The sequence below is a fragment of the Natator depressus genome, chromosome 1 (assembly GCF_965152275.1).
Source record: "Natator depressus isolate rNatDep1 chromosome 1, rNatDep2.hap1, whole genome shotgun sequence".
In the NCBI taxonomy this organism is placed as follows: Eukaryota; Metazoa; Chordata; order Testudines; family Cheloniidae; genus Natator; species Natator depressus.
This window is the reverse complement of record NC_134234.1, coordinates 202,472,515-202,496,482: the sequence shown is the minus strand read 5'-3', so window position 1 is coordinate 202,496,482 and position 23,968 is coordinate 202,472,515. Positions and strand designations below refer to the sequence as shown.

The following is a 23,968-nucleotide window of genomic DNA, read 5'->3' as shown; positions in this document are numbered from 1 at the left end:
TACAGTAGCACCTAGAAGATCCAGTCACACCCTTGTGCTAGGTAGGTCCCGTATATAGACATAAGATGACACAGGCCCCGTGCAAATTGCCCTGACATCTATAGAATCATATACTGGGGAAGGGGGGGGAGTGTGTATAAAAAAATATGTGAGAACCGATGGGTTGAATTTCTGCTTTAAGTGCAAAGCTCAACTCAGCTTTAACTATGGAATCACAACCAGCATCTTGAATGCACACAGTGTGTGTGAGAGACATTATATGTGTAGTCACACCCAGCATTTGATTTTCACAGTGATTTACGCCACTGAGTATCTGGATCGACACCAATTTACTGCAGATGAGGATCTGGTCTGTAGTATGTGTCTGAATGTGTTTGCAGCCATCACACGTATGGTGGCAATAGCTGTCTGTTGAAAGGCATTTATCATGCAACTTTGACAGCTTTATCTGAACTTCACCTGCTCAGCAGTCCCTCCCAGAACTTACTGTAACATCATTGCTTCAAACAGCTCTTGTTTAAAATGCTCAGAGAAAAAAAGCCTCCAAAATGACTGTTACCTGATTTCCTCAAAAATGTCTTTGGCCTATGGCTCAAGCTGGGCAATAGTTAGTCCTGGATGAGTGAATGTCACTTGCTTCTAGCCCAGTGAAATATCAGCCCTTGAAATGAGGGCAGTATGTGAAAGGGAATTATTGTGTGTAATTTTTAAGAGATTTCCAAATACATTGGTTATAAATTCCCTCTCCTTCAGATTCCTGTACAGGTGGGCTCATGGTACTGATGGGAGCTGGCTTTTCAGGAAGGTGGGTATGAAATTTTGCTCCAATACCGTTTGTAAACTTACTCAGACACCCCTAAAATAGGATTTCTTTGACCCAGTGACATGTTTGAATACATGATGGTTTGGGGCGGGATAAAAGTTGTACTCAGATCGAGTTTGGAATGTGCATTATGCAGGTCATCTTAAAAGTGCCAATAAAGCCCTTATGCCACAACATCATGTATTTTTCTTCCTGGATCAATAAGCGGCCAGATAGCTGCTCTGCTAGTCAGCATTTCTACCTGGGGGGGCGGGGAGGTGCTGTCCTGCATGGGACCCCGGCCAGCATAGCTGCAGGGATCATTTTCTGATACATCGTGCTATGCTAATCCCTTTGATCTTAAATGAGACATGTTCCAGCATCCTCAACAGCAAGGTGGGACAGAGCAGAACTGGAGTTGCCTGCCAGCGCAAGGCAGTTGCACAGGACCATGACAACACTCATCATAGAGTAATATTTAGCACAGAGATGTGCAGTTTCACCTTGAAAGCACTTGGAAAGCATTTAATTCTCATCACCCATGAGAGAGAGGCAGGAATTATCCCAGTGTTTTAGACAAGGAAAATGAGGCTCAGAGAGGTCCACAGATTACACAGGGTGTCCGTGACTGAAATTTCTGGCTCCCAGTTTGGGCTTAGACCACTAGATCACAGTTCTCTATAGAGAGCAATAAAGTACAAGATTAACCTGGATTTCTAGGCTCAAAGAACATCTCTCTGATGAATTTTGCCTCACCCCACCCTTCCTCTTGAGTCCTAAATTGTCCTTTTAAGGACCCTCAAACTATTGGCAGGCTACCTCAGTGTGTCCTTTCATGTTAGCATTGCAATATATCAGGAATGAAAATCCCTGTGGCCTTTGACCAGTTCTTAAATCAAGTAGCATCGGGGGGTTGTAGTACCCTGACTGCAGCTCCATCCTATCTAGCAGCCTTTCTGGTAGGCTTCTGAGGGACACTACATCCCTGACCAGAAAGCAGAGGCAATTCCGGAAGTAGGACTGGGAGAAGCAGCAGCAAAATGCTGTCTTAGGGAGCAATAGATCACCACCACTCTTGACAAGGCTGTGGAGACAATAACAAGGCCTAAGCCCAATACATGATATGTTTCCATCAGGTGCAGAGATGTCAGACTGATAATGAGGAGGCTTCTGGCTGAGAACAGTCTCACCCCAAGCACTGCTGAGCCTGCTGCAGTCATCTCCCCAGCCTGGGGAGATTTAGCGGGAACCAGCAAATACCACAGTCACAAGTGCTTGTCACAGCGGCACAAACACTAATCCCCCCCCCCTCCCCCCCAAAAAAAGGCTTTTTTTTTTCTTTTTTTGCTGGTTCTGTCAAAGGCACAGATTTCCTCATGTACTCTGCTTAACTGCTGACTCCCCAATGAAGGAGGGGGAATCTGAGTGTGCAGGGCCCCTTTCTGGGCTGGGTGCTTTCGGTGCAACATCGTAGTACGGAGGCACTGAAACTAGCCCATAGCTGCGCTCGTCCTGGTCCCCAGCCTGCACTCTGTTGATCGGGCAGCACAGAACCTGCAGAAAAGCTGAGGTGGTGTCTTTCCTGGTGTTCATGGTGTACAGCACATAGGTATTTGCAGGCATGTAACAAGCTGCCTGGGCAGTCTGATCCCAAATTGGAAGGCCTTTGTATATATTGTTGTAGAAGAGCCACAAGTATGGGAACCTAGGCTGTCTCCTTGCTTATGCCTCCCTCTAATGTGTACACAGAGCTGATCCAAGGCAAATGTTCTGCAGGAACTCAAGTTAGCAAATTGACCATGAAAGAAGCAGGTTTTACATACACTACTTGGAGGTAGAAAGAAAAGGAGTACTTGCGGCACCTTAGAGACGAACCAATTTATTTGAGCATGAGCTTTCGTGAGCTACAGCTCACTTCATCGGATGCATACTGTGGAAAGTGTAGAAGATCTTTTATACACACAAAGCATGAAAAAATACCTCCCCCCAACCCACTCTCCTGCTGGCAGTAGCTTATCTAAAGTGATCACCCTCCTTACAATGTGTATGATAATCAAGTTGGGCCATTTCCAGCACAAATCCAGGGTTTAACAAGAACGTCTTGGGGGGGGGGGGGGGTTAGGAAAAAACAAGGGGAAATAGGTTACCTTGCATAACCTATTTCCCTTGTTTTTTCCTAACCACCCCCCCCCCCCCCCAGACGTTCTTGTTGAACCCTGGATTTGTGCTGGAAATGGCCCACCTTGATTATCATACACATTGTAAGGAGAGTGTTCACTTTAGACAGCAGGAGAGTGGGTTTGTGTGGGGGGGGGAAGGGGTGAGAAAATCTGGATTTGTGCTGGAAGTGGCCCAACTTGATTATCATACACATTGTAAGGAGAGTGATCACTTTAGATAAGCTATTGCCAGCAGGAGAGTGGGGTGGGGGGAGGTATTTTTTCATGCTTTGTGTGTATAAAAGATCTTCTACACTTTCCACAGTATGCATCCGATGAAGTGAGCTGTAGCTCACGAAAGCTTATGCTCAAATAAATTGGTTAGTCTCTAAGGTGCCACAAGTACTCCTTTTCTTTTTGCGAATACAGACTAACACGGCTGTTACTCTGATACTTGGAGGTACATTTTTCCCCATTCCTCTTTGTCAGTTTGATAATTACATCTTAACGCTTTTAGCCACGTTGTCTTCAGGGGCAATAAATCAAGAGTCATAGCACATTCCAACAAGTGGTATACAGAACACACAGTGACGCTGTATGTTATGTGTATTCTCGTACCCAATGGGACTGGGACTTTTCAGCTTGGAAAAGAGATGACTAAGGGGGGACATAATAGAGGTCTATAAAAGCATGACTGGTGTGGAGATAGTGAATAAGGAAGTGTTGTTTACTCCTCCTCACAACACAAGAACTAGTGGTCACCCAATGAAATTAAGAGGCAGCAAGCTTTAAAACAAACAATAGGAAGTATTTCTTCACACAACATACAGTCAACCTGTGGAACTCTTTGCCAGAGGATGTTTTGAAGGTCAAGACCAGAGGTGGACAAACTATGGCCCGCTGGATCTCCTGCCCGGCCCCTGAGCTCCTGGCCTGGGAGGCTTGCCCCGGCCCCTCCCCTGCTGTTCCCCCTCCCCCGCAGCCTCAGCTGACTGCACAAGGCTCTGGGCAGCGGGGCTGCGAGCTCTTGCCGGGCAGCACAGCTGCAGAGCTGCGGCCTGACCCGGTGCTCTGTGCTGCATGGCGGCATGGCTGGCTCTAGCCAGGCAGCACAGCTGCCTGTCCCGGTGCTCTGGGCGGTGCGGCTGTAGTGCTCCCAGCCACCGGTGCTCCAGGCAGCACGGTAAGGGGGCAGGGAGCAGGGGGGTGGGATAGAGGGCAGGGGAGTTGGGGGTGGTGGGCAGGGAGTGGGGGTGTGGATAGAGGTCGGGGCAGTCAGAGGGCAGGGAACTGGGGGGTTGAATGGGGGCAGGGGTGCCGGTGGGGCAGTCAGGGAGAAGGGGTTTGATGGGGGAGGGGTTCCAGGGGGCAGTCAGGAATGAGAGGAGGGATTGGATGGGGTAACGAGGGGTCTGGGGGTGGATGAGGCAGGGGTCCCAGGGAGGCCGACAGGGAATGGGGGGGGTTGGATGGGGCAGGGGTCCCAGGGTGGGGGGCCATCAGAGGGTGAGAAGCGGAGGGGGTCAGATAGGGGGTGGAGCCAGTCCATGCCTGGCTGTTTGGGGAGGCACAGCCTCCCCTAACTGGCCCTCCATACAATTTCGGAAACCCGATGTAACCCTCAGGCCAAAAAGTTTGCCTGCCCCTGCTCAAGACTGTAACAGGGTTCAAAAAAGAACTAGATAAATTTATAGGGGATAGGTCCATCAATGACAATTAGCTAGGATGAGCAAAGATGCAACACCATGCTTTGAAGTGTCCCTCACCTCTGTTTGCCAGAAGCTGGGAGTGGGCTACAGGGGATAGATCACTCGATGATTACCTGTTCTGTTCATTCCCTCTGAAGGACCTGGCACTGGCCCCTGTCAGAAGACAGGATACTGGGCTAGATGGACCTTTGGTCTGACCCAGTAGGGCCATTCTTATGGTCAGTGTGATAGTGAGTTAGCTAGTTAGCGTGAACGGATAGCTATCAGAACAGCAGGGACTACATTTTAAATTCAAGGGCTGTCAATAATGCCAACATATTGGTAAAAAAAATTTGGATTTCTATCTTAAGTACATTGGGGTGATTTTTACTGCATTTGAGGAACCATTCTGGGGTGGAGGGAAGCCAGGACTGGAAAATAGCCTGTAACCGAAATAGGATTTTCCTTCTCAGCTTAATGATCCCATCTTCTGATCCTGGTTATCACTTCTCAGATGTGAGTAGGTGGTCACCCTCTTTTTCCATTTGTCTCCTTTTCTCCTAGGTGACGATGTTCTTTTAGCCTTATCTCTCCTGGAGCATATTGTCTGACTCTTCCGTCATCCAGTGCTGTGCTTTTCTGGGCTGTCTTCCTTATTTATCAGTGTCCTTTTTCCAATGCGGTGCCCCCTACTTTGGTCACTATTAAGTATGGCTAGATAGAAGAGCTTCATCAACAAATGTGTGCAGATGCACAGTACATCCCTGTAATTACTGTTTTATTTTTTTATTGCAGCTGCATTGCATGATAAGCTCTTTACTGGTGTGGAGATGGTGTTGCCCCCCATTTTTCTCTACACAGCCTCCGATTTTGTACTTGTGCTAGCCAATGCTTTCCTTCAACTGTATTGTTATATTTACCTACATTCAATCTCTTCCTTTTTTTAGTGAGCCTATTTCTCTCAAGATCTCCAGTTTATGTTCATCCTGTCTAACCTCAGCTGTGTTGTGATAGCTCCTTGTGTGAAACCATCTGCAACATTGATTAGTTTACAATTAATTTAATTCTTTTAGTTTGTTAGTGGGGAGGAGGGAATAAAAGGGAGAGTGCCCTGTGCTAACCCTCAGTTATTACCTTTCTCCAGCTTAGTATTCGTGATGATCATAAATTTCTTTTTCTTCACGGTCTGTGTCAGCCAATTTTATATTATCCATACTTGCCAGACAACAGCTTAGTTTTCTGTGTGGGACTATACCAGATACATTTTCCTTTTCTACCAGAACTGTAATTGTGCATAAGATTTATCAGCTTTGTCTGTCCTCTCCAAAAACATGTGGTTAATTGGCCATCATGTTGTTCTTATATATAAGTTTCTGTGTTGTCACCTCTAATATTTTACCCAGTTAACAGTATCCTGGCTTTTGTTTTATCCTTTTTTAAATATTTGCTTTTTCAAGGTTCTTACACCTCACCTATTCTCAAATGTTTACGAATGCACCAGCAAAACACAGAGATTTTCTCTGGAAGGACCTTTCGGTCACAGTCAAAGATCCTGCTTGCCAACAGATTTCTATTTTGTTATAAACTGAGATGATCTGTGCTGCTTCTTGTACAGTAAATGAAAGAATGCCATTGAAATGACTGAGTTTCCAAAGAAATAGGAAAAAGAAACAATCCTTTGCTGCACTTCCTTAGAAAGAATCTTGACACATGCCCACTGTACCCTGTAGAGTCTCTTTCCAGTGAACACTGTTGTCCGAGTTAGGGAAGAGAGAGAGCGTGTTTCAGGTTATTCACCGCCAGGCACTGATCCTCCAACAGTGCAGTATGATTGTGTAAGCCTCATTATTGGCTTCAGCCTTGACATTAATCTGCTTCAGCAGTTAGGAAGGTGGCAGGTCTATCTTGTGTTGAGCAACCCCAAAGTAAAGCAGGGTGGATAAAAATCAGTGATTTTTTAAAAAAAAATTTAAAGATAGGTTTTTTCTCAAAAAGCATTTTATCAAAAAAAATCTAATTTAAATAAAAAATCAATCTGAAGATAGTTTTAATTAAGATACATTATAGCTCAAAGATATCTCATCATGGAATAGGGATTATAAATTCTAATTCTATTAGTATGAGATTATATATTCATGTAATGTTTAAGAAAAGTTTTGTAAATGAGTTCCAATAGTTCATGGATTAGGGACCCAATCTTACGGAGTTCCAGGGGCTTCTGTATAGATTATTTAGGTTAATCTTTCTATCTACCCAATGGGACTAGGTGCTCAGTCTAGAAGATATGATCAGAGATGCTTAGTTTTGAAGTTCTCAAACTGTGGATTTGTGTCTCCAGAGGTAACATGCTTGTTAACAGCAAAAATGTTTTTAAATAAATGTTTTTAAATGTATTTTAAATAAATAAATGATATATAGAGGTGAGAAATAACAGACCTCAACCCTATTGTCCCTCCGCAAATTTGTGTACACAGTCAGTCCCTTACCAATCTCTAAAAGTGCAAAGTTTCAAAAAGTTCAATGAATAGAAGATTGTTGGGGGTGGAATAGATCTGAACAAGGAGAAGAAGTCTGGAGATAAATGTGAGAAGCGAGGGACATATGCTTGTTTTGTTAAAATATATGCTTGCTGTTGAAGAAAAAAATCCAGAATACTTAACGTTGTTGTTTTAGTTAAATAAAACAATTTAAATGTCTGTCTGGTGATGATCTCCTCCTAATACAGCATGGCAAGAAAATCTTCCAAATATTAATGATTAACCTGTTGAATTGGAGATAGTTCACCTCCCAGTGATATCATAAATATCTGCTTCAGTTACCTTTGGTAAATGAAATAACCAATCATTCATTTTCTGATATAGCTGTAAAACTAATCTGAAAAGTTTTCAAAATAAATCACAGTTTAAAAATGTATAGCATGTACCTTCTAAAAATGAAACCTGCATCTATCTCTGAGTTGTGAAGAATATGTATTAAGGTTATAACAACCAACAAGAATGCACTTTTATGTAGAAAACCATGATTAAATCGAGTCTTCCTGACTAGTGATTTAAATCAAATGCACCCTGAAATAAAGCAATAGACCTGAAAGACATGTATTGCGGGAACAAGTGCATGAATTACACATTAATACACAAGCTGTTTCTACCAGAGACTGTGGTCGGTTGCTTTCATTGTCTCGGCTCATTCACACATTTAACAGATGGCTTCACTACATGATGGACACAAGATAAAGCCTGAGCACCAATGGGAAAGCTTGTGGTAGCCACACATACTTTGGGAATGCGAGTGTGCTTTGCCATGCCAGTAAAGTTATTGAATTCTAACATGACTGTGAGCGTTGCAGCAGGTTTTCCCACTGGGCCGCCTCTGGCCTACAGCTATGCACACTTGCAGTGTAAAGTGCAAGATAGTGCTGGTACCCTGGTGACTTCAACCTTTGAAAAAGGCTTTTTTGCAGCTCCATTTGAGTCAGTAATGTGCTTCTTGCAGATCATGCCCCATTGAATCACTCCCTCCTCACCCATGATTGCGTTCAGGAGAACATCTTAACCCCACAGCATGGCACAGTGATGCAGACTACATGGGTTCAAAGCTGGTGGGGGCTGTAGGGCTGTGTGCGCCAAAAGGGTCAAATCCATTGATTGAGGTGACTGTTGCTTGGAAGTAACACTGCTTTTTGCTCTCCCCTTTCTGTCATTGGCAGATGTTAATGCAGGAGAGCGAGGTCAGACCAATAACGCAGCTTCAGCATCAGCCTCCAACTCCACCTGAAGTGGTCCCACGCAAGCCAGCTGCACAGGAAAAATCACCAGTAATTTGAGTCTTGCTCAGCAACACTGGTCACATTTGGAAAGAAAATTAAAAAGAGGAAAAAAACAAAACGAAACAAACCCTGTTCATTTTAGTGTTCAATTTTTTTTATTATTATTGTTGTTCTTATTTAACCTTGTAAAATATCTATAAATACAAACCAGTTTCATTGTATTCGCACTCTGCGGGGTCTCCAGGGCAGGGGACTAGGTGGGGGGGAGAAGGGAAAGTGGAGCAATAGAACACACCAATGTCTCTTCCCCTGACAATCTCTTCGCATGGAAAGTTTGCTGTTGTGTACTTCAGAACAAGGACTCTTGCCTCATGCCCCCTCCCACAACAGAAAGAACGTCATTCTCTGCTGACGTTGTTTTTTTTTTTTTTTTTTTTTTAATAACCTCTTTTTTTATTTTCTTTTGAAGTGAAGTTTCAGACTTTGGTGTAGTGCACAGCTTGAATTTGGTTGGGAGCTTAGCCAGGATTATTCAGCAGAGCTCAGTGTTTCTTGTAAGTGAATCCATATCGAGGCTATCTGAAGAACTGCCTTTGGCATGGTCTGGGGGATGGGGAGGTGATAGGATAATAGGTAGGGCGGGGGGTGCTTACTGTATGTCTAAACTTGGAACTGCTAGTGGAAGACTTACTTTAAAAATTAGCACTAGCAAGAGAGAAACCTGCAGCTTCAATATGGAAAAAAAGCCTATCAAGTGGGATATATATAGATATATATTTATAATATATACACACACGCATGTCAAACACACCTGGTTAGCTTATTGAAGCAGCTTGTTTGCCTAGTCTGAGCTCCTCCACCAAGTCTTGGACTTCTGTTTTGAAGAGAGCCATGTAGTGAAAGAGAAGGGCCAGTCAGCTCTAATCTCCAGCAGAGAGAAGATGATGAATGGAATCCCACAGGAGGAGGGGGCAGGCAGAGTTTTGGGGCCTTTTGGAAAGTGGCCACTGTGAAAGCATTTTTCAGTTTTTTGCTCTGAACGGGATGCCCTTTCCCAAGATGCACACAGGAAAAGGACACCAGGGTTTATAATGTGAACTGTAACAATCTACTGGTTTATTTGTAATATTTTTTACTGCAGATTGCCACGCTCTATAGATAGATCTCATTTTAAATCCACAGCTAGAATCTGTATTTAATTTCATCATTTTAACCTCCTGCTTTTTTAGTCTTTATTTATTGATGCATGTCAGAGTTGCCATTATGATGTTTTTACATGGGTAGAATATTAATAAAATACACATCAAAGTGATATCAACAGTAACTTGTACCTGCTGACTTGAGGGGAAGCTGATGACATAAGTGTGTGTATATAATATAAATAGATACAGTACTGCTTTTTGAGTTTTATTTTGTCTACAGTCTTTAAATGGTCTGATTGAAGCATAAGATGAATGTTTGTTTCCAGTCTGAGTTTAAGGGTTTTTTTTCCTGTAGTGGTGAATGGTGTTAGAATCGAAGTCTCCATTTCTGAAGTTAAAGCAATATTCCTTGGGAAGAGTCAGTTGAGCAGCAGGAAGAGTTGCAGCTGCAATGCAGAAATAGACTTTTGAGGCCTGGTCTGTCTCATCGTTGAGGCTGATGTCCCTGTGGGCCTTACACACGTTCAGAGAAACCTTAGTCGCCTGGTGCTTATGGGCTGTTACTTGACCTGTGGATCTTTAAGGCACAATAAATTGTTTCTTACATTTACAGACTTTTATGTGTGGCCCAGGAGTAGCCAGCAGTAGCGGCTAAGTAAACGCAGTCACTGCAGGGTGGCAGGAGGTTTGTTTATGAACTCAGTACATTTCCTGTCCATGTGCTTCATGTTTGCCCGTTTGTGAGATTTTTTTGAAGGAATGTTTCTCAGCAGCCATAGAGGTCCCTCTGTCCTGTCTGCTAAACAACGGCTGTCTGGGAGGGAGTTGTTTGCACAGATGAGTGGTTACCTGGAAAGAGAATGGCTAATCCACCTTAGTTATGTCCCTCCTTATTTAGTGAAACTGTGGGCAACAGAAAAGATTTTTAAGCAGCTCTAGGCTGATTACAGCTGAAGAGAAGGGAAACCATGTTTTTCAATTGAACAAAAACACCCCCAGCACCTGTAATAAATAACTGAAGCCTGAAAGGAGTGTTAATGCAAGCAATGAGCCAGTGAGTGCCATGAATGATGGACTAGAGCCTGACATGATCAAATGTCCGGAGAGATTTTAGAAGACTTGAAAAGCCGGGGACAGTAGCAGTGACTGGATCTGCTGTATAGACAAGACAGCTGGAAGGCTGGGCAAAGACATTTACTCTGGACTTGGGGACAGTAAATTACCAAGTTGATAAAAATCGCTGCTTGTTTCAGGTGGTTGGTAGAGGAGAAGAGTAAAGAGCTTTTCTCTCATTCTTTTAGTTCTACTTCATGATGGTGCAAGTGTGTGTCTGTGTAGGCTGGCGTCTCTGACTTTTTTTCAAGGATCATGGCAGGATCACAAATGCTTTTTATACATGTTCGATCCAGGCCTTTGAATCACGTTTTTGGGGTTTTTTTTGTTTTTTTGTTTTTTTTTGTAAATAAGGGTATGGGGGGAGCTCCTCACCAAATTCAAGCTTGTACATTATTTTTGATTGTTTTTAAATTTTGAGTTTTATTGTTTTGTATGTAAATATGTGGACCCAGGAACTGTTATTAATGAGCAAAAAGTTACCGTTCAGGGCAGTGATTCTGTTTAATAATCAGACAAAATGTAGACGAGCTTTTTAAAGCCATATAGTTTTAACTCTGTACAGTAGGTACCGGCCTGTATTATTGTAACAATAACTCTAGCGATGTATAGTGTATCTATATAGTTTGGAGTGCCTTCGCTTCCATGATTTTTTTAATTTTATTTCCCTTTTTTTGTCCTTTTTAACAGCTGTAGCCCAGACAAAATGGCATCTTTGCTCCCCTGCTTTCTCACCCTTTGGAGTGCTTGTAAGGTTTCAGTGATACCATGGTCCGTAGTGGAACGAAAGGAAATTGTGTTTGTGACTCGTTTCATTCAAGCCATGGCTTTGCTCTGGCCACCGCCCCCCAATAGCAATGACTGGTTTCATTTGACACCTGCCCACTTGGCACCTAGGAGCTAGATTAGACTTTGCACGTCTCTCCCTATTCCTCCTGTCCAGAGGTCTTGTGGAGCCTTTGGTTTTTTGTCTCTCCCTTCACTGTGTTAAAGAGAGAGCAAATTGGGCTTTTACAAACAGAAAAGATATTTAAAAATCCCCCTAGTATTCTAGACTGAGAGCCAGGCAGCCTGCAGGATAGCTGCGGTGCTCTGGGGCCATTACTGTAGGACACTATAGCATCTTTGTAATAAGGGAATTTCCTGTTCCCGTTTCTGCTGTTCCCCAGCCCCTCCCATGCCAGTTTGTTTTCTTAAGACAATAACTTTAATGTTATTCTTGATTTCTTGTGCCCAGCACGAAGGCCTTGTTTTTAAAACTAGTTCACTTCTGTTTTCTACCTTGTTAGTATTCCACGTAAGATTGTCTTGAATGGGAAAACACTTAACTCTTTACCAAACCAAAGGTTGCTGGTTTTTTTGTTTGTTTTGGGTTTTTTTGTTGTTTTGGTTTTTGTTTTTATCCATCTCGTGTCCATTCCAGTGAGGCAGAGGCTGCACTTTCTTTCTGGTGACAGGAAGGTCAGTGATGTCAATTTGTTTTTGACAGTCCACTCGGAATTGTTACTAGCTTGCTTTTTTTTTTTTTTTTAATTTTATTTTTGGCTTGTTTTTAATGAAGTATGGTCTTGATCTGTCATTTTGTCTACTCTGCAATTGCATATGTTTCTGAGATGGAATGAATTACATTCTCTGTGTCCCCTGGTGGACGTCAATCAAGACACTGGTATTTTAATTTCAAACTTAGCTACCTTTTTAAGGAAAAAAATTAATGATGGTCGTTTACCTATAAATTTAAAAAAAAACAAACAAAAAAAAATGGCTGATCCAAGATCCCAGTTCACTTTTCTAGTTGTTTTAAACCAGGTTTTATCTCAATAACGGCAAATGCCTGCAGTTCGCAACGAGAGATCATTTTACATTTTTCCAGACTTGTTATGCTTTTAAAAAAAAAAACAATTACCAGTAAACTTTTCTCTATTAGAAATCTCAGCTATTGAAGGTTATACAAAAACTACACAAGCTATAAAAGCACAGTAGAGTATTTGACCCAGGAGCTACTTTTCTGAGACTATAAAAAGGCATCTTTGGGGTTCCCATTATTTCCACAGGGGTTTTAGTCAGTTTTTGTTCATGGAATTTGTTTCATTTTGCAACACTGCAATAACAGCAAAACAACAGAAAAGTAAAACTAAAAAAACAGTACCTAGGGGGTTAGCTTGAGAAAAGTAGCGTCCTTGTGGTGTTCCTCCTCAATTTTATATATATATATTTATATATATAAATTTGCTTGCCTGTAAAAATTTGCGTTCATTAATGTGTTGCTGACGGATCACTTGGGCCTGTACACACACAAATTAGCCTGACCGCTTCCATCTTAAAAACAGAAATCTACAAAAAATAAATATATATATTAAGGACTGTGGGTTGTATACAAACTATTGCATACACTTGTGCAAATCTGTCTTGATTTAAAGGAAAAGCAAAACCTGTATAACTATTACTACTTGAATGCCTCTGTGACTGAATTTTTTTTCATTTTAAATATAAACTTTTTTTGTGGAAAGTATGCTTAATGTTTTATTATTTCCCCAGCCCCTCCGACCCCCTTGTAAATACATTTTGTTCTGTGTGACTCGGTTCGGAAATAGTTAACTGGTACTGTAATTTGCATTAAATAAGAAGTAGGTTAGCCTGGAAATTAAATTTAAAAATGCAAAGTGTGTGGTCTTTATTTCAAAACCCTGGTTTTTCTCTCCTCCTCTTCCTGCTCCACCCCATTCCTTACCCCACACCTCTTCCCCTCCCCCCCCCAAAATAGGTGGACATGACTCTTTGTAATAATTAAAACACAAGAAATAAGCATGTTTTCTTAAATGATCTGTGTTATTCCATGATACTTTCCCAAGAGATGCCAGCTTCTGTCTACGATTCCGTTTGGTTTGATGGAGCGAGGAACCCCGTGGCAGTACAGCTAAAAAAACAAACAAAAAACGTTACCCTCCACCTATAGGGGCAAGCTAAGAACCTGTGTAAATTGCTGGCTTTGAATACCGCACTCATCTTTTTTTTTATTTGATCCCATTAGTAATGTTATTTGGTGGTGATCTGTAAAGTTTGTCAAGACCACATCCAGTGGGGCTGTTCCTCCAACAAATCAGCACGTTGCTATCTCTGAGTTGGGTTTTCCAGTACTGGATAATGTATGTATTAAACATGACTTGTCTATTAGCGCAACAACAAAAATCCTTTTTGGGCTGGCTGACCTGGCCACATCCGTTCTGTCGCTATCCTAAAGTCTAGATGCAAGGTCATGTGACTGCTGCTTCAATAAAAACAAATTTATATTGCAAAGAGGCTCCTCTTGGTTTATTCCTAGAGTCACACGTCACTGTCTGAACAGTAACTCTCGAATATGCACAAACCAAGGTTGTCCCAGTCTTACATTTCTATAGCGCCTTTCCTCCCTGAGAATCCCAGTCCATGTTATGAATCTACACCAGGGCTTGTTTAATTCACTGCTGGCATACAGATACCTATGGGGTAGCTGCCTAACAGCTCCCAGTAACATGACACAGAGGGTTAGGAGAGGAGCTGTGGGAACATCCAACTGAAATTCTCAGGAGAAGTTGGTTAAGTAGAACATTGTTCCCCAGGTTCTGGAATGTGGCCAGAGCCCTGCAGCAAATGTCCCTCCCGCGGGTGATCTTTAGTGACCACAAATGGGATTTATGGCTCTTACAGCCCAACACCCCTTCAACACTATCCTGACTCTGTAGAGTACTGTATATTACCTCCTGAATTGCCAAGACCTGTTTAAGGCTTATGGGTTTGTTTTTTCCCCAAAAATCTGGAAAAGCAAGTGTGTGTATTTCCTGGTTATTTCTGGGTCGCAAAAGGGCTGATGAGATGTATGAAATTAGCATCTACCCTGTTGAGATTTTTTCTGTTTAAATCAATATCATTAAGCCCATGACCTAACTGAACCCAAACCCACAGTTCCCCTCCTGGAGGCTGGTTTCAGGTGGAGTTTGTAAATTCCATCTTGCTCTTGTACTTCCTTTCACTCCTCCGTGGCCTGCAACCTAGTTTCATCCCCCAAACTAATCAAGGTTTCTCACTGCCTGCCTGAGCTGCCCTGCTTCTCATTCTCTGCTGCTGCCTAGTACTGAATCCTGAAGCCCTTGGGACAGTTATGATCCATTTCTGAGCTGTTAGGATCCTTCGTCCTCCAGCCTTTCACGAATACTGCATAATGCTCAGCCCTAACCTCCTGCCCTTTGTCACAGCTCACGGGGTTGCCCTAGCCCATTCTCTCAGCTCTGTTGGCAGGAAATTGGAGCAGCCAATTTCTCCCTGTGAGAGCGCTCAGGATCTAGCTAATGTGTCCTCTCTGCTTCAGCGACTAAAGTAGATCCAGTGCAGTGAGTCACATAGTTAGGTGGGCTCTATATATGAGGCAGGGTAGGGCTGAATTGTGATCCCATTACCCATCATGTACTCAAGGGGAGGAGGGCTGTAGCTGGGCACACATGATGCTCCCTGGCCTTGGGGAAAACTCTGCCTCAGGCATGAGCTGGGAAGAGGAGGGACAAGCTCAGTCTCTGTGGCCCATTGAGGGCCCAGTCCAGCAGGGTGGCACTATCTGAATGCAGCGCTCCCGTTGGCTTGGAAGGGTTTATAAGATTAGACCCTGAATCTTTGGCCTCTATCCTAGCAATAGGGCCAGGGCAATATGGACTGAGACCATCAACTTCCCATAGGAACCCCTGGAAAGCTGTCAGAGGAGTGACTTGGTGACAACCACGCTAGGCTGGTTTTGAATGCGTGCTCTACAACTAAAAGGCTTTACAGGCCATTTCCAATCCCTGCCACCAGCCTGTCCCCTAGCAGGTATGTTTCAATTTACCTCTCAAGGGCTTGGTAGAACCAGGTGACCAGGACCTTCACACTGCTTCTCAAATTTTCTAATGTAGGTGTAAAAATAGGCAATAAAGAGGGGTAGTGTTTGGACCAGTGTGCACAAGGTGCTCCACTCGCACAGCTAGGTTCATAGCACAGTGATCTGCGGGTTGGCAGGCAAGGTGCAAAACGCCTGGCAACCCAGCATGTTCCAAGGGCAGAATGGCACTGCAGAGCCAGGGCTGGATGTGGTGGCACCAGCCCTGGAGCTGTCGCTACAACACAAGAGTCACATTATCTCACACTTGGCCACTGGCTATACATGGCTTTCTGAGTTGGGGCTGGCCAAGGTAGTCAGGTGACCTGTGAGTGAAAGGCAGGACTGAGAGGGAATGACAAAGTGCAGGAAGGAGCCGGCAGTGGAAGGAAGCTCCACACAGCCATGAAACATTTAATTGCCTGGATGAAAAGGGGGAGCTGGAAGACTGTTGCTGGACCTGCTGGGAAGGCCACTGACATTCAAACCCTGGCACTTACTTCACAGCCTCATTAAGCTCCAGGACCCAATCATGCTGTTTTCAGTGTGCAGTCCCCACTGGGACATGGGTTGGTTTGGGACTGACTCATACCGCTCACTCCTTGCCCACATGCCCCATATCATCCTTTCTCATCCTGCTTAATTTGCAGCTTTTAACCTCTGAATCCCTTTCATCAAACGCTTTGTGAGTGTGATCTTCTGCACTGACCAATTCAGCAGGCAGGTTCCAGCAGCTGTGTTAAGCCACCCGGCTTGTTAGTGATACACTAACCTGGGAGGGCTAACGTTGGCCTGAGTGTCAGGAAAGGCAAGGTCAATACCTGGATTCTGTAGGGTCGACGTGCTTTAAGAACTGTCTTAGCTGACACCTGCCCGCATGGATCATGGCTATCAGGAAGGCAAAATCTCTCTACCCCTTTTTTTTCCTCTTAGGCCTGGGAAGGAAGCTGGGGGGCTGTGGGAGTACTGCAGCTAGTGAGAGGGAAAAGCAGAACCATAGGGAATGCCGCCAGCCACTGCAGCTAGGCAGAAGACTGCAGGGCCAGAGAGCTGAGCTGCAAGTGACACAGCTGACTTGTCACTGTTCTAAACAGCAGGCAGCTGATCTCAACTGCCGGGAGCTAGTGGCAAAGCCTACGAGGGCACCATGAGCCAGAGGCTGATGATGAGGTGCTCCAGTCAGCAGGGGAAGATGAAGTATAAGCCCAGCAGGGAGATTAGCAGCTGGGAAGAGCTGGCAAGAAGCTCAACAGGTGCAGCACGGAGGGCCTGGGCCAGAGGATGCTGCCATTGCAGAGCTGTGTGAGGGCATCTAGGGGAACCGCAGTATGACCTTTTTCCACAGGCCTGGGGAATAGGGCCAAGAAGGCAACCTAGCAATACTTGGGAGCTTGCCGGGGTCTAGGTGTTGCACATTGGGTCCTTCAGCACCTAGGGCAAGGTAGCAGCGATAACTGCTGTGAAGACGGCAACAGGTTGTAGGAGGGAGCAAGACTCCAGGGCCACTTTATGATCCCTGGGAATTTACACCCTTACGAATAAAAGAAAATTTAGTAGGTCACAAACTGCCCAGAGATCCCATCCAATCGTATTCTCTAGGTTCCAAAGACCCGCTCATCCACCTGGACCAAATACAGCCAGCATCAAAACACCAGTTTTGATGGGTTGGTTGAGGGTTCAAATCCTCCCCATTTTTTACTTCACCACGCTCAATTTGCCCGAATTCCCCATTTTCAGCATGCCTGGGTGCAGATTATTACAGACAAATGGGTCTTTGAGACTGTACCAATGAGCTACACCATCCACATTCCATCCCTCCCTTCTCTTTCCCACCTCTCTCATAAGGGGTCATTCAGACAGGACATAAACTCCCTTCTTTGATTAGGATCGATAGACCCTGTCCCTGCTCAACACAAAGGAAAAGGGGTTCTACTTCAATTACTTCCTCGTACTGAAGAAAAATGGAGGACGGAGACCTCTTTTAGATTTAAGGCTACTAAACAAAGTTCTAAAGTCTCAGAAGGTCACGAGGAAACTACAATCCATCAGTGATATTCCTGAAAACACCATCCTAGCCCACTATGGATGTAGAAGCCCTCTACACCAACATTCCACACAAAGATGGACTACAAGCCGTCAGGAACAGTATCCCCAATAATGTCACGGCAAACCTGGTGGATGAACTTTGTGACTTTGTCCTCACTCATAACTATTTCACATTTGGGGACAATGTATACTTTCAAATCAGCGGCACTGCTATGGGTACCCGCATGGCCCCACAGTACGCCAACATTTTTATGGCTGACTTAGAACAACGCTTCCTCAGCTCTCGTCCCCTAATGCCCCAACTCTACTTGCGCTACATTGATGACATCTTCATCATCTGGACCCATGGAAAAGAAGCCCTTGAGGAATTCCACCATGATTTCAACAATTTCCATCCCACCATCAACCTCAGCCTGGACCAGTCCACACAAGAGATCCACTTCCTGGACACTATGGTGCTAATAAGCGATGGTCACATAAACACCACCCTATACCGGAAACCTCCTGACCACTATGTCTACCTACATGCCTCCAGCTTTCATCCAGACCACACCACACGATCCACTGTCTACAGCCAAGCTCTACGATACAACCACATTTGCTCCAACCCCTCAGACAGAGACAAACACCTACAAGATTTCTATCAAGCATTCTTACAACTACAGTACCCAGCTGCTGAAGTAAAGAAACAGATTGACAGAGCCAGAAGAGTACCCAGAAGTTACCTACTACAGGACAGGCCCAACAAAGGAAATAACACAATGCCACTAGCCATCACCTTCAGCCCCCAACTAAAACCTCTCCAACGCATCATCAAAGATCTACAACCTATCCTGAAGGACAACCTATCACTCTCACAGATCTTGGGAGACAGGCCAGTCCTTGCTTACAGACAGCCCCCCAACCTGAAGTAAATACTCACTAGCAACCACACACCACACAACAGAACCACTAACCCAGGAACCTATCCTTGCAACAAAGCCCGTTGCCAACTGTGTCCACATATCTATTCAGGGGACACCATCATAGGGTCTAATCACATCAGCCACACTGTCAGAGGCTCGTTCACCTGCACATCTACCAATGTGATATATGCCATCATGTGCCAGCAATGCCCCTCTGCCATGTACATTGGCCAAACTGGACAGTCTCTATGTAAAAGAGTAAATGGACACAAATCAGACGTCAAGAATTATAACATTCAAAAACCAGTCGGAGAACACTTCAATCTCTTTGGTCACTTGATTACAGACCTAAAAGTGGCAATTCTTCAACAAAAAAACTTCAAAAACAGACTCCAACGAGAGACTGCTGAATTGGAATTAATTTGCAAACTGAATACAATTAACTTAGGCTTGAATAAAGACTTGGAGTGGATGGGTCATTACACAAAGTAAAATTATTTCCCCATGTTTATTTCCCCTCCCACACTGTTCCTCAGACATTCTTGTCAACTGCTGGAAATGGCCCACCTTGATTATCACTACAAAAGGTTTTTTCCCCCACTCTCCTGCTGGTAATAGCTCACCTTACCTGATCACTCTCGTTACAGTGTGTATGGTAACACCCATTGTTTCATGTTCTCTGTGTATATAAAATCTCCCCACTGTATTTTCCACTGAATGCATCCGATGAAGTGAGCTGTAGCTCACGAAAGCTTATGCTCAAATAAATTTGTTAGTCTCTAAGGTGCCACAAGTACTCCTTTTCTTTTTGATGGTGGCTCTGGCAGCTATAATTCCTTCAACTAAATTCTGGGGATTGGTTTTCAGCCCTCAACTCACAAGATGCATATTTCCATATAGCGATACACCCACCTCACAGAAAACCTCCATTTTGTTTTTGGCCAGAATCATTTTCAATATCGGGTAATCCCCTTCGGACTCTCCTCAGCTCTGAGAATGTTTTCAAAGGATCTAGTGGTGATGGCCACTTACTGTCATTGAGAGGTGATTTTAGTATTGCTAGCTAGTGAATAGGGGACCACAAACCTGAGTTTGAGAGCGGGTGAAGGAGATTCCCCCTGCTGAACAAACAAGGTGCGAGTACTAACCTTGGGGTGAGTGAGTTTGTTTGGCTGTTTGTGTTTGTCTTTCAGGTTATTTCAGTTACAAGGTCAGTTGGGATTGTATGTCTGGGGACAGTTTGAGCCTTTGTTCCCTTGATCAGCTTCAGTCAGCCTTGTGATCACCCTCCCCCTGTGTGATTAACAAAGGGGTAGGGCTGATCTAGGAGGGAAGGCCTTAAAAGCCAGAGGCTAAGCGACCAAGGGAGCTTGAGAGAGGGAGTTTTTTTGTGGGAGGGAGACAAAATAACGTTGCTATGGTTAGGAATGGCCGAATCGCCAGTTCAAACGCTACTCTTGTCTCCTCCACCTGCGCCTGTATCCAGACAGAAAAGGAGTACTTGTGGCACCTTAGAGACTAACAAATTTATTTGAGCATAAACTACAGCTCACTTCATCGGATGCTGTAGCTCACGAAGGCAGACTTTAGCGAACTCAGGGCGTTGGTAGGTAAAATCCCATGGGAAGCAAGTCAGGGGAAAAACAATTGAAGACAGTTGGCAGTTTTTCAAAGAGACATTATTAAGGGCACAAGAGCAAACTATCCCACTGCATAGGAAAGATAGGAAGTATGGCAAGAGACCACATTGGCTAAACCAGGAGATCTTCAATGATCTAAAACTCAAAGAAGAGTCCTACAAAAAGTGGAAACTCGATCAAATTACAACAGATGAATATAAACAAATAACACAAATATATAGGGACAAAATTAGAAAAGTCAAGGCACAAAAAGAAATCAAACTAGCTAGGGACATAAAAGGTAACAAAAAAAAACATTCTAAAAATACATTAGAAGCAAGAGGAAGACCAAGGACAGAGTAGGCCCATTACTCAATGAGGGAGGAAAGACAATAACAGTAAATGTGGAAATGGCAGAGGTGCTTCATGACTTCTTTGTTTCGGTTTTCACCAAGAAGGTTGGTGGCAATTGGACATCTAACATAGTGAATGCCAGGGAAAATGAGGTAGGATCAGAGTCTAAAATAGGGAAAGAACAAATCAAAAATTACTTAGACAAGTTAGATGTCTTCAAATCACCAGGGCCTGATGAAATGCATCCTAGAATACTCAAGAAGCTGACTGAGGAGATATCTAATCCATTAGCAATTAACTTTGAAAAGTCATGGAAGACAGGAGACATTCCAGAAGACGGGAAAAGGGCAAATATAGTGCTCATCTATAAAAAGGGAAATAAGGACAACCTGGGGAATTACAGACCAGTCAGCTTAACTTCTGTACCTGGAAAGATAATGGAGCAAATAATTAATAAATCAATTTGCAAACACCTAGAAGATAATGAAGTGATAAGTAACAGCATGGATTTGTCAAGAGCAAATCATGTCAAACCAACCTAATAGCTTTCTTTGACAGGGTAACAAGCCTTGTGGATAGGGGGGAAGCAGTAGATGTGGTATATCTTGACTTAGTAAGTATACTGTCTTGCATGACCTTCTCATAAACAAACTAGGGAAATACAACCTAGATGAAGCTACAATAAAGTGGGTTCATAACTGGTTAGAAAATCGTTCCCAGAGAGTAGTTATCAGTGGTTCACAGTCATGCTGGAAGGGCATAATGAGTGGGGTCCCACAGGGATCGGTTCTGTTCAATATCTTCATCAATGATTTAGATAATGGCATAGAGAGTACATTGATAAAGTTTGTGGACGAAGCCAAGCTAGGAGGGGTTGCAAGTGCTTTGGAGGGTAGGATTAAAATTCAAAATGATCTGGACAAATTGGAGAAATGGTCTGAAGTAAATAGGATGAAATTCCTTAAGGACAAATTGCAAAGTACTCCACTTAGGAAAGAGCAATCAGCTGCACACATACAAAATGGGAAATGACTGCCAAGGAAGGAGTACTGTGGAAAGGGATCTGGGGGTCATAGTGGATCACAAGCTAAATATGAGTCAACAGTGTAACGCTGTTGCAAAAAAAGCAAACATTATTCTGGGATGTATTCACAGGAGTATTGTAAACAAGACCCGAAAGTAATTCTTCCACTCTTATTCCGCTCTGATTAGGCCTCAACTGGAGTATTGTGTCCAGTTCTGGGTGCTACATTACAGGAAAGATGTGGACAAGTTGGAGAAAGTCCAGAGAAGAGCAACAAAAATGGTTAAAGGTCTAGAAAACATGACCTGTGAAGGAAGATTGAAAAAATTGGGTTTGTTAAGTCTGAAGAAGAAAAGACTGAGAGCGGACATGTTAACAGTTTTCAAGTACATAAAAGGTTGTTACAAGGAGGAGGGAGAAAAATCGTTCTTCTTAACCTCTGAGGATAGGACAAGAAACAATGGGCTTAAATTGCAGCAAGCGTGGTTTAGGTTAGACATTAGGAAAAACTTTCTGTCAGAGTGGTTAAGCACTGGAATAAACTGCCTAGGGAGGTTGTGGAATCTCCATCATTGGAGATTTTTTAGAGCAGGTTGGACAAACACCTGTCAGGGATGGTCTAGATAATACTTAATCTTGCCACGAGTGCAGGAGACTGGACTAGATGACCTCTTGAGGTTCCTTCCAGTTCTATAATTGTATGATTGCTGTACCTCAACAATTGGCTTTTCAAGGATCGGTCTCATGAAAGAGTGCTGTCAGCTATGCACAGGGCCCTTTCTCTGTTCCTGGAACTAGGTCTTCAACTCAATGTAAAAAAAAAATCTATGTTGACCTTTGTTCCGAAAATACAGTTCATAGGGGCGTCCTTCGATTTGTTGGTAGCCAGGGCCTACCTCCCCATGGACAGATTCATAACTTTATAAAATCTAGTCAGGACTATTCAAGGGAGCCCCCAAAACCTCCTTGATGGGGGTGAGAAACTGCCTCCAACTCCTTGGTCACATGGAAGCTTTCACTTTTGTAAGAGATCATGCAAGGTTACGCCTTTGCTTCTAGGAGTGGCTCAGAGCAGTACTCACCAAACAGACACAGTTTAGACAAACAGGCTTCAGTACCCTGCCAGGTGAAAGATTCCCAAGACTGGTGGGAAGATCATCACAACACCGGTGCAGGCATTCCTTTTCTCCAACTGATCCCAATGGTCACTGTAACAATGGATGCATCTCCATTAAGATGGGGAGCTCATCTGAATACTCAGACAATCCAGGGCAGATGGTCACCTCAAGAAACCAGTCTCCACATCAACCTGTTGGAACTCAGGGGCCAGAAATGCCTGCCTTCATTTTCTGCCTCTCATCAGGGACAGCTCAGTCAGACAATATGGCAGCAGGGAGGAATGAGATCCCCTTCTCTGTGCACCGAAGCAATAAAGTTGTGGAACTGGTGCATAATCCACAATGTACACATTTTGGTAAGCTACCTCCCTGGCATTCAAAAAACACCATGCTCTCAGCAGGCGTGTCTCACAGGACTATGAAGACCCTCCATGGTATATTTCAAAGTTGGGTATTTCCAGAAGTGGGACCTCTTTGCCGCTGCCACAAACAGGAAGTGTCATCTGCTCTGTTCAAGAGAAGGTCTAGGCCACCATTCTCTGGGAGATGCCTTCCTCCTGCCTTGGATGAAGGGATTGTTCTCCATGTTCCCCCAATGCCTCTAATACTGAGGTTGATTAACAAAATCAGACAGGACAAAGCCAGGGTTATTCTAATAGTCCCAATGGGTCCACGGCAAGCATGATATCCTTACCTGTTCCTCTGTCCAGCAATCAAGCTTCTGATTAGCCCTCATCTCCTCTCCCAAGACACTAGTCAATTGTTTCATCCCAACCTAGGATGTCTCTGCCTCAGGGCATGGCTTCTCCCTCATTTGTGGGGCTAGAGTCTGACTGTTCTGCAGAGGTACAATGGGTGTTACTAAAGAGTAGGAAAGAATCTACCTGAAATTCTTACCTTCAAAAGTGGAAAAGATTTAGCCATTGGTGTGAATTCAAATAACCTGCACCTGAATCTTCCTCACTCTCTGTTATCCTGGATTACCTACTGGAACTGAAGAAAACATTATCAAGCAGCTGGGTCAGCGTTCGCTTGACTGCCATAATAGCCTTTCATTCCCCCTTGAAAGTTTCTCAGTGTTGCTCACCCAAAATCTCCAAGGTTCATCAAAGGTTTGGGGTAATTTTTCCCTCAAGTGAAAGACCCCACTCCAATTTGGGATCTCAATCTAGTTCTTGGACCTCCCTTTGAAACTATGGCAACCTGCTCCTTACTGAATCTGTCTATGCAGATGGTCTTTTTGGTATCCATCACATCAACCTGAAGAGTTGGAGAAATTGGGGCCTTAATGGCAGACCCTCGTTTCATGGTATTCTGCAAAGACAAACTTTCCTTACATCCACATCCTATATT

The 23,968-nt window shown here is 43.8% G+C and overlaps 2 protein-coding genes across 6 annotated transcripts in view; one reads left to right on the top strand and one right to left on the bottom strand.

Annotated features, from left to right (window-relative positions):
* GSK3B (glycogen synthase kinase 3 beta) overlaps positions 1-13,957 on the top strand; it is a 264,258-nt gene extending 250,301 nt beyond the window's left edge. For 3 of the 4 annotated variants that reach the window (XM_074974595.1, XM_074974570.1, XM_074974587.1), the window contains one exon: positions 8,356-13,957. In XM_074974595.1, coding sequence (XP_074830696.1) covers positions 8,356-8,423 — 68 coding nt within the window. In that variant the 3' untranslated portion in view covers positions 8,424-13,957. Of the gene's footprint in view, positions 1-753; positions 806-8,355 lie in introns of all 4 variants that reach the window. The other variant, XM_074974579.1, reaches the window with a different exon arrangement.
* CFAP91 (cilia and flagella associated protein 91) overlaps positions 13,478-23,968 on the bottom strand; it is a 90,351-nt gene continuing 79,860 nt past the window's right edge. The window contains exon 19 of one of the 2 annotated variants that reach the window (XM_074974525.1): positions 13,478-13,584. The gene's annotated coding sequence lies outside the window, so the exon portion shown is untranslated. The remainder of the gene's footprint in view (positions 13,585-23,968) is intronic. The other variant, XM_074974551.1, reaches the window with a different exon arrangement.